The sequence below is a fragment of the Anser cygnoides genome, chromosome 33, assembly GCF_040182565.1.
Source record: "Anser cygnoides isolate HZ-2024a breed goose chromosome 33, Taihu_goose_T2T_genome, whole genome shotgun sequence".
NCBI lineage: Eukaryota > Metazoa > Chordata > Aves > Anseriformes > Anatidae > Anser > Anser cygnoides.
The window spans coordinates 1893704-1903886 of NC_089905.1; the positions used below are offsets into that span (position 1 = coordinate 1893704).

A 10183-nucleotide genomic window follows, 5' to 3' on the forward strand; every position below is an offset into this window, starting at 1 on the left:
CTCACGCAGGGCGCGCGGCCGCAGGTCTCAGCGGGCTGCAAGGGAAGGACAGAGACGCAGCTGCGAGGGACGGATGGGGACGGACGGACAGACAGACGGACAGACCACGGACGGGTGCTCGAGCGTTCCTCCCCTCGCTGAGCCTCCCCGGTGCTGCGGGAAGGCTTCGGGTGCGGGACGCGGGAGCTGGCTGGGGCGCTCGGCGCACCGCAGGGACGCAGCCGCTCACCGGCTGCCAAGGGCTGCGGCAGGAGGAGGGGGCCCTGCCTCCGTCCCCCGAGCCGGTCCCATCCCCGTCCCTCCTCCTGCCAGCCCCAGCAGCCCCCCCGGGACCGTGCTGGTGGCGCAGGGGTCCCAAAGCGCCCGGAGAAGCGCTGCGGGGCTCGCAGCACCGCTGGCAGGAGCGGCCGCCGGTCCTTGCCGTGCGCCCCAAAGGCGGCGAAGAAGCGAGGCTGCAGCGTGCGAGCAGCCCCGAGCCCGCTTCCCGGGGGCAGAAACCCCGAGCGGAGCCAGGGTGGTGGCAGGAGGCACGAGGCCCCGAGGACAGCGGTGCGGGGAGGACGGAAAGAGGAGACGAATGGATCAAGAGACGGAGGGACCCCGAACCGCCTCCCCGCGTCCTGCGCTCCCTCCGGGGCTTCTCCTCCCGCCCGGCACGGCCTCGGAGACTCGGACACCGCCTGCGCGAGTCCTCCCGGCCTTGGGAAGGAGCAGGGACAGGGGGCGGGAGGCAGGGGGGCTGCGGGAAGCCTGGGGAGAGGGCGAGCAGCCTCTAGGAGCACCAGGCACCCCCGGATGGAGCTCCATCTCCTGTAGCTCCGGGCACACGCAAGCCCACGCGTGCGCTCGTGCCGAGCTGCCCCGCGCTGGCACCAAAACCCAGGCTGCGGGAGGTGGGGGGGCACCCAGCAGGGTCTCTGCACGGCCCCAACCCCCCCCCCCCAGGGGAAGGAAAGTTGGAGCCCACGGCAGCGCCAGCCCGAGAACCTCGCTGCCGCTTTCCAAGACGCAACGGCTCCCGAAACCACAATTACAGGCGCGCTGGGGTAATTGCGCCCCTTTCCGTGGGATCAGCACTCTCCTGCGCGTCCCCTCCCTGCCTGGCACCCCCCGGCCAAGCCGGAGAGTGGGGACGGACGTTTCCATCGCACGGGGCTGGCCAACGCCTCCTGCTCCAGCTCCTTCCCTGGTTTCCTACCCCGGTGATGCAAACAGCCCCCCAAAAAAAAAAGGGGACGAAATCAGGCCCTCGGCGGGAAGGAGCCCGGGCAGATCCGTGGCCTGGGGGATTTGGTGAGGGTTCAGCGGAGACGGGAAACAAAGGGACAGGGCCCCGCTGTGAGGCGAGCCTTTGGGAGCAGACCTTCCCGCAAACCCTAAGCCCCCCAGCCTCGAGCTGAGCCAGCGGCTTTCCCTCCTGGCACACGGGAGGCGCGGGGGCACGGCACCGGCGTGATCCCGCTGAGATTACCCGCGGGATTACCCGGCCGGTCAGGCGGTGCCGTTAATCCAGGCCAAGGAAGGATCGGCTCCTCTTTTGGCATCGCCCCGGATGCGAGGACTTAAGAGGGGAGGCGCTGACGAACGAGGCCGAGGCCCGAGCAGCCTTTTAGGGCCGGCTTTAGGGTGAGCTCCCGGGTACCCGAAGGTGCCCGCGTGCGCCCGGAGCCCGGCCGGCAGCCCCCAGCCCCGCACCAGCACGACGCGGGGCGACGCCAACGCCACGCTTACAGCGGGATCCCCTTCCCGCACGGCCCGTGGAAGCCAGGCCAGCGCCAGCTTATTTCCGTCTCCAAGAGTCGTTTAATTCGGCTTTGCGTAAGCTTCTTCCTAATTGACTTACGGCAAGCCAAAACGGGGCCGTTTCTAACCAAAGGCCGCGCGGGCGCTTGTGCCGCCTCGACTCGGTCCTGACCCTGGCGCGGGTTTCCAGCTGCAGCAGCTCCTCCAGCAGCGCCGGGGTTTCTCCTTCGGCGCCGACTGCCACGTTCCCGCAGGGATTTTGGCCCCGCAGATGTTTGCCCGGGGGGGTGACGGGCTCCCCGCACGGGGCACACAAACGAGCCCTGCGCCTTTGGTGGCCACGCGCTTGCTCGGGGACGCCATCGGGTCCCAAACCAGCGCCTGCAGAAGGACCAGCGCTCAGGTTTTCCTACAAGCTTTAGCTCCGAGGCCCTTCAGGCTCCTCCGGGGCCCGAAATTCCTTGGGAATTGCCGGCTGACTCACGCCAGCGCCCTTGACTCATCGGGGCCCGGCACAGCGGGCCCGGGGCCAGGCTCCGGCCGCTCGCCCGCTCCAAACCGGCATCGGCGGCGATGGCCCTTCGGAGCGTCCCCGTCCCCGCCCGACCGCTCGGGTGTCCCACGCTCCGCTGCGCCCGGGCCACGTCACGTTACTGGCCTGAGGTTCTTTGCCCCGATTCCGGCTATTTTTAGCTCAATTATCATCTCTGGTCGGGATCTCCCCCGTGGCAGCACGCTGGGGGTGCTGAGCCCCCCACGGCGAGGCACGGCGGGAGCCCAGCACCCGGCGGGGTCGAGGTGGGCACCGCCAGCTTTGTCCGCCTCCTTTGCCTCTTTGTTTCCTTCGGGACAGGGCACTCCGGACAATTCAGCTCGAAAAAGGGTGGGGGAAAAAATCAATAAAAAGGGAGAAAAATCAGCACCCACGCCCCAGAGCAAACACCTAGGGCCCGGCCCGCGCTGCCACCTCAGGAGCCCGCGCAGGGCGAACGGCGCAATTAAAAGATGAAGAGGGAAACGGAATCGAACCCGCAAAGTGGGTCAGCCTCCAGCCAGCGCCTCGCAGCCGCTGCCTCCGAGGCGCCGCGCTCTTTTTTTTCCTTCCAGGGCTCCAAATGGCTGCTCCCCGCGGTGCCCCCCTCCCGGGGACGCGACGCTCGGGCACGGTCGCGCCGCCGCGGGCCCCGCCAGCGGGGCGAGAGCTGCGGGAAAGAGAAATAAATCGGGGAAAAAAAAACAAAGGCAAAACCACAACTCGGGGAGGGAAATGCGCCTCCCGGGGGGGGATGCCCGACTCGCCACCCCGGCGGGCCCTGCAGCGGGATGCCGCGGTGGAGGCAGCGCCGCGCCGATCCGCCGCTCCCCGCTGCAAGCCCGCAGCCCTGCCCAGCCGCGGCCCTTCCCGTGCCGGCCGCCTCCCGATATTTGGGGGCAGGAAGGAAGGAAGGAAGGAAGGAATTTCAGCTAAAAATGATTCAACTTCCTCCCCTTCCCCCCCCCCCCCCCAACCATTCCCCACGGCGCCGCAGAGGGACGCGGCGTTTGCCCGGCCGCGTCCAGCCCCGGCACGTGCGCAGCGCCCGGCAGCTTCCTCGCCGCTGCCCGCGCCGGTGCCGGGTTCGGTCCCAAATCTGCCCCCTGCTCCCGCGGCGGGGCCCGGCCGCTCGCCTGCCGAACGATGACGCACGGGGGAAGCTCGTAATTACGGGTCCGCTCCCAAGTTTGTGCGCGGAGGCAGATCGCAGCCTTGCCGAGGCTGCTGCTGGCGGGGCGAAGCGGAGGGCGCGCGGCCCCGTCCGCACCGGGGTCCCCGCGGCTGCCGAAAAAACCCCGCAGCTGCTCTGCCCGTCTGCGCCAGGAGGCCGCGGTCCAACCTGGCTCGTTTTTGGGGCTTTCTGCAGCAAATCTCCCCCCTTTATTATTTTTTTTTTTAGCTTTTATTTCCGAGGGAGAGCGGCGAAGCGAAGCCTCGGCCCGTGGGTAACGATTTCCATTTTGCAAATCAGACGCAAAGCCGCCCCCCCCGCCCCAGTCCACGCCGCAGCAAACCAAATTCAAATCCCTGGATTCCTGCAGCAGCAACCTCGCTGCAGCAGGCAGGGGATTCTGCGAGAGCTTTGTTTAAATTAAGGTTTTTAATTAAAAGGAGGAAAAAAAAAAAAAAAAATTAACCCGGCGAGCGCAGCAGCCCTGCCTATTTATTGGCAGAGCAGGCGCCGTTCCCCACGTCTCTAATTGTCTGTGTGCTGCAAATTTTTGTAATGCCAGGTCCCTGCGGGGAGGCTGCGCCTCGGGAGCTGGTGGGTTTCGTAAAACGGGTGGAAGAGCCCAAGGAGGGGACGCGAAGGTCCGGCCACGGCCCTCGCTTGGGTCCCCGGTGCCCTCGCTTGGGGGTCCCGCTTGGGTCCCCGGTGCCCTCGCTTGGGTCCCCGGTCCCACAGTGTGCCAAGGGGCGGCGTGGGGCCACTCGAAGCGCCCCGGCCGTGCCAAGCAGGGCAAGGGGCCGGAGGCCGAGGCGGGAGCTGCCGGGCGGCAGCGTGTCCAGAAGGCTCCCGTTGCTCAAGAGCCGCGAGCCGCGCCCGCGGAGATCGGCAGCAGGAGCACGAGGGGCTGCGAGAGCCGGGCCGGGAGGCGAGGACGGGCAGCGCCGGGTCTTTACGTCTCCATCAGCCGGCGTTCACGAAGCGCGCCGCTCGGGAGCCGTGCTGCCTAAATGCCAGGCGTTGGTACCGCCACCAGCGGAGTTCAGCGAGCCGAGCAGCAGCCCCCAGGGAGCCCTCTCCTCCCACCCGATTTTGTCTGAAAAAGCGCCTGTGCCACCCTTCCCCACCCTGCCCGCGAGGAGAGCGCGCCACGGGAGCGCGGAGGGAGTCGGACAGGGCAATCAGGGCCGGGATCCCGATCCCCAGCGAAGGAAGCGCGATTCCCACGCAGCGCAGGGCCCGGCTCTGCCAGGAACGGGGCCGGGGCCCGCGGGGAAAGGCAGCGAGCGGCTCCGGCTGGAGCACGAGCTCCAAACCCTGCCCGAACCCTCCCCACCGGTGCCGCCGGGGCCGATCAGCCCCGGATAAACCCAGCCCGGCTGAGCTGGACGGCCCGGCGGCCGCTGGCAGCCGCCGATGGCGCTTTGGGGGTGCGAGACGTGGGTGTAGCGGCGAGATAGGGAATAACCTGCCCCGCGGCGACGTCTCCTCCCTGAGCGCCCTCGCGGAGGCGAGCCATGCGCCCTGCGGCGGGGCAGCTCGCGTCTCCTCGTGCCAGCGCGGCTCGGGAACGGGTGCGAACAACCGCCGGGGGGGGAACGCCTCCCGCGGGGTCCTCCCGCGACCGAAACCTCACCGAGGAGGGAGGCCGGAGGGCAGAGGCCGAGCCCGGGTGGGAGCCACAGCGGGGCCCCCTGCTCTCCGTGCGCCCCCGGCCCCAAAAGCGGCCCGGGGACGGGGAGCCGGGAGGAGCGGGGCAGCCCTGCCGGGGCTCCGCGGGGGGGAAGCGGAGGGAGAAAGGCCTCGCTTTAACCCGTTCTCACGTCGCCTGTGGCTTCGAGAGCGGCTCCCAGGGCGCTTCAGGCACCTGACCTTAAAGGGCGGCAGAGCCGGGGGCTATTTAAAGAGCGCGGGGCAGCCCCGAGCCCCGCAGTAACGCCCGGCGCTCGCCCAGGTTGCAGCGAGCGGCACCCCCTGCGCCCCCGGGGGCTTTTCTTTCTTGCGGGGCCCCAGCCAACGAACCCGGGGGCAAAGCCCGGCGGGGCGGCTTCGAAGGCCGCGCTCCACCCCGGAGGTGGAAGCGCCCCGTTTATCCCGCGGGCAGGGCGAGCCCAGCACCGAGGAGCGGGGATAACGCAGGGAGCACCTGCCCTCGTGCCTCCTCCAGCCTCCGGCGAGGCTCCCGGCACCCCGGGGGCGCTCAGGGGCGAGCACCGTCCCCCCCCCGGAGCCCCCGGCCCTGCCCCACGCTCGGGGCCGTGGCGCGAGCGAGGTCGCGGACCCCTCCTGCCGCGCCGCGTCCCCACGCGGGGACGCCGGATGGGGGTTCCCAAAACTGAGCCTCGGCCGTGGGGGGCCGCAGCCCCCCTGCCCCAGCCCCTCACCCTCCTGCCTCCGTCCCGGCACTAAAAAAAGGCAGTGGGGCTTTTTTTGGGGGTACGACGTGCAAACTTGTCGCCCTCTTCCTCACGCAGGAAGGAAAATGCCCGTCTCCAACCCCCAAACCCCCCCCCCCGGGGAAGGGCAGCGTCCGGAGCTCTGCCCGGCGCCACGCTGCCCACGCCGGGACGGGACGCGAGCGGCGAGCACGGGGCCGGCGCCGCTCGCCCTGCCCGTACAACGTCCCCGTCTCCATCCCAGGGCCAGAGGCGCCCGTTCCTTGCAGATTTAACCCCAAACGCAGGCCCCAAGGCCACGTCCCAGCCCTTTATTATATATATTATTATTATATAGCTGCGGGAGGTGGGAGAGCAGAGGCGCACCGGCCCCGACCCCGTAACCTGGCGCTCACCTGGCCGCCCCTTCCCTCCCACGAAATCGGGTCGAAACGGAGGAAAATCGGGGCAAAACGCCCCCTCCGCGTGCCCGGGGGGCGGGGGGGGGCCCGATATCGGTATGGGACAGCGGAGGACCAAACCTCCTTCCTTCTCCTTTCGGCCACCGTTTCCCACCGCCGCCGGGGCGCCCGCTGCCGTTTGAGGCTGCGTGGCCGCCTTCGGTCGGGCTCTTTGGGTTTTTTCCCCTCCCCGGGGGGGGGCCGACGGCCGGTCCCGAGGCCGCGGGGCCGTAAGGGCAGCACCGGTGGGCTCGCGGGGGCGGCGAGCCTGGGGTGCCCTTCCTGACGGCCACCTCGCCGCGGATCCGCTGGCCACCTTGCTGCGGATCCGCCGGCCTTTCGGGAGCCCCAAGGCAACGAGGAGCGCCCCGGGGACTCGATAAAAGCCTTTGGGGGGTGTCTGTGGGGGGGGGGGGGGGGTCGCGGGTTCGCAGCTGCATGGCAGCCCCCCCCCCCCCTCTGCAGACCCCGAGGACCGCGAGGTTCGGACGTTTGGGGAGCCCTGGCCACGGCGGCGGCACCCCGTTTGTATTAATTGCAATTAACCCAACGCCTCCCCGCGGGGCCGGCGGGAGCGACGGGGAGCCCGTGGCTCTCGGTGCCCCCCCCCCCCCCCCGTGTCCCCGCGTCGTGCCGGGGGGCCGGGAGCTGCGGGAGGACCCCGATTTCCCCAAATCCCCCCCTTTGCCCTGACCCCGCTCCCCGATGGGACCCCGGCTGTGTGACCCTAACCCCCCTGACCCCCATTTCACAGGGGCCCCACTGAAGCCCCCCCCCAGCACCACCAACCCCCCCTCTACCAAGCGCAGCGGGAGCCAAATTCACTATGGGGACACGGGGGGGGGGGGGGGGGGCCTCACTGGGGACCCCCCCCTTCGTAGGAACCTCCCCTTTAACAGGGACCCCCCTTTTTGTAGGGTTCCCCCCCTTTTGTAGCAACCCCACCGAAGCTCCCCCCCCCCCAACAACACCAGGATCCAAACCCACTGCGGGGACATGGGGGGGGGCGTCCTTGCTGGGGACCCTCCTTTGGTAGGGCCCCCCCTTTTAGCAGGGCCCCCCCTTTTCGTAGGGACCCCCCCTTTTTCATAGCAACCCCACTGAACCCCCCCAAGCGCACCAGGAGTCAAACCCAGGACATAGGGGGGCGTCCTCACTGGGGACCCCCCCTTTCGTAGGGACCCCCCTTTTATAGGGATCCCCCCTTTCGTAGCAACCCCACCGAACCCCCCCCCCCAACAACCACACCAGGATCCAAACCCACTGTGGGGACACGGGGGGGGGGGGGGGGGTATCCTTGCTGCAGACCCCCCCTTTTCTAGGGACCCCCTTTTTTCATAGCCTCCCCCCCCTTTTCTAGCCCCCCCCCCTTTTCACAGCAACCCCACTGACCCCCCCCAAGCACACCCGGAGCCAAACCCATGCCACGGGGGGGGGGGGTCCTTGCTGGGGACCCCCCCCTTTCCTAGGGACCCCCTATTTTCGTAGCCCCCCCCCTTTCGCAGGGCCCCCCCCTTCACAGGGACCCCCTTTTCCACAGAGACCCCCCCCTTTCCGCAACAACCCCCCTGACCCCCCCCAACCACACCAGCGGCCAAACCCACGCCACGGGGGCCGCCTCACTGGGGACCCCCCCATTTCGTAGCCCCCCCCCCTTTTTTGTAGCCCACCTCCCCCCCCGGCTTTCCTAGGACCCCCCCTTTCCCCACCGACCCCCCTGACCCCCCCCACCCACACCAGGATCCGACCCCATACCGCGGGGGGCATCTCACTAGGCTCCCCCCCCTTTCCTAAGGACCCCCTTTCCCGCAAGACCCCCCCCATTTTTGTAGCCCCCCCCCCCCCTTTCCTAACCCCCCCTTCCCCCCCCGACCCCCCCGCCCCCCCCCCACTCACACCACGACCCGACCCCATACCGCGGGGCCCGTCTCACCGAGGGACCCCCCCCCCCTTTTTATACATTTTCACCCCCCCTTTCTCACAGCGACCCCCCCCCCCCCCCCACCCCCCCCACCCCCCCACCCCCCTCACCCCCTCACCCCCCACCCCCCACCGGCTCCGCAACCCCCGGGGCCGGGGCTCTCCCCCCCCCCCCACCAAGGCCGCGTTCCCTCCCCCCCCCCCCCCCATTCCCCAGCCCTCGCAGCCCCTTCCCGAAGCCGGGGGGCTCCCCCCAAAGCCCCGTGCCCCCCCCCCCGCCCCCCCGGCCCCTCTCCTACCTGTCGAGGGCGGCCTGCGGCGGCCTCACGCTCATGGTGCCTCCCCCGGCGGCCGCCGCCCGGGGGCCCCTGGGCCTCGGCTCCGCTCTCAGGGCTCCGGGAGCCGCCGCCGCCGCCGCCCCCCCCCACCCCCGCCGGCCGCCACCATCCCCGGCGGCCCCCGGCGGGCCCTGCCCGGCCCGGCCCCGGCTCGCTTCGACCCGGCTCCGGTTCAACGAACCCACCCCCCCCCCCCAAAGGCTTCGCTTCCAGCCCCCCCCCCCCCCCCCCCCCCCCCCGCGCCGCCACCGAGCGCCCGCCCGGCGGCGCTGGGGGGCCGGGCCGAGGGAGAGGCCTAGGGGCCGCTCCCAATCCCCGGGCTCGCCCGGCCCCCGCTGCCGCCGCACGGGGGGGGGTCGGCGGCGGGGGTGGCACGGGGAAAGTGGGGGGGGGGGGTAGGAGAAAGGGGGGGGGGGCGGGGAGTTGGAGGGGCGGGGGGGGGGGGGGGGCGGGGGGGGGGGGGGTGTTGGGGTCTTGTAGGGGAAAGGGGGGGGTGGGGGTCCTGTACGGGGGGGGGGGGGTCTTAGAGGGGAAAGAGGGGGTTTGGGGTCTTAGATGGGGTCTTAGAGGGGCAGGGGGGGTTGGGGTCTGTAGGGGAAAGAGGGGGGGTTGGGGTCCTATATGGGCGGGGGGTCTTGGGGGTCTTAGAGGGGAAAGAGGGGGTTTGGGGGACAAGAGGGGCAAGGGGGGGGTTGGGGTCCTATAGGGGGGGGGGTTGGGGTCCTATAGGGGCAAGAGGGGGTTTGGGGTCCTGTAGGGGAAAGAGGGGGTTTGGGGTCTTAGAGGGGCGGGGGGGGTTGGGAGTCTTAGAGGGAAAGAGGGGGTTTGGGGGACGAGGGGGGCGGGGGGGGGTTGGGGTCCTATAGGGGAAAGAAGGGGGTTGGGGGTCTTAGAGGGGCGGGGGGGGTTGGGGGGACGAGGGGGGCGGAGGGGAGTTTGGGGTCCTGTAGGGGAAAGAGGGGGGGTTGGGGTCCTATAGGGGCAGGGGGGTCTTGGGGGTCTTAGAGGGGAAAGAGGGGGTTTGGGGGACGGGGGGGGAGGTCCTATAGGGGGGGGGGGGTTGGGGGTCTTAGAGGGGCAAGAGGGGGTTTGGGGTGTTAGAGGGGCAAGGGGGGGTTGGGGTCCTGTAGGGGAAAGAGGGGGGTTGGGGGTCTTAGAGGGGCAGGGGGGTCTTGGGGTGCTGTAGGGGAAAGAGGGGGGTTGGGGTCCTGTAGGGGCAGGGGGGGTTTGGAGACCGGGGGGGCGGTGGAGGGTTGGGGTTCTGTAGGGGAAAGAGGCGGGGGGTTGGGGTCCTATAGGGGCAGTAGGGGTTTGGGGACACTAGGGGGGGAGGGGGGGTTTGGGGTCCTATAGGGGAAAGAGGGGGATTGGGGTCTTAGAGGGGCAGTGGGGGGGGGACACTTGGGGGACAGCGGGGATTTGGGGAGCTTTGGGGACAGCGGGGGTTTGGGGACACTTGGGGACACCTGGGTGTGGGGGTTCAGAGGGGCAGAAGGGATTTGAGGGAGCCTCGGGGACGGGGGGAATTTGGAGACCTGTAGGGACAGCAGGGATCTGGGGACACTCGGGGACAACCCGGAGGGGTGGGGGTTCCGAGGGACAGCAGGGATTTGGGGACCTAAAGGGACAGCGGGGGGGGGGGG

The 10183-nt window shown here is 70.0% G+C and overlaps 1 protein-coding gene across 6 annotated transcripts in view; it reads right to left on the reverse strand.

Annotated features, from left to right (window-relative positions):
- The window catches only part of ARHGEF11 (Rho guanine nucleotide exchange factor 11), a 25616-nt gene extending 16886 nt beyond the window's left edge, over positions 1 to 8730 (reverse strand). For all 6 annotated transcript variants that reach the window (XM_066986151.1, XM_066986150.1, XM_066986149.1 and 3 more), the window contains exon 1: positions 8502 to 8730. In XM_066986151.1, coding sequence (XP_066842252.1) covers positions 8502 to 8536 — 35 coding nt within the window. In that variant the 5' untranslated portion in view covers positions 8537 to 8730. The remainder of the gene's footprint in view (positions 1 to 8501) is intronic.
- Between the last annotated feature and the right edge of the window lie 1453 nt (positions 8731 to 10183).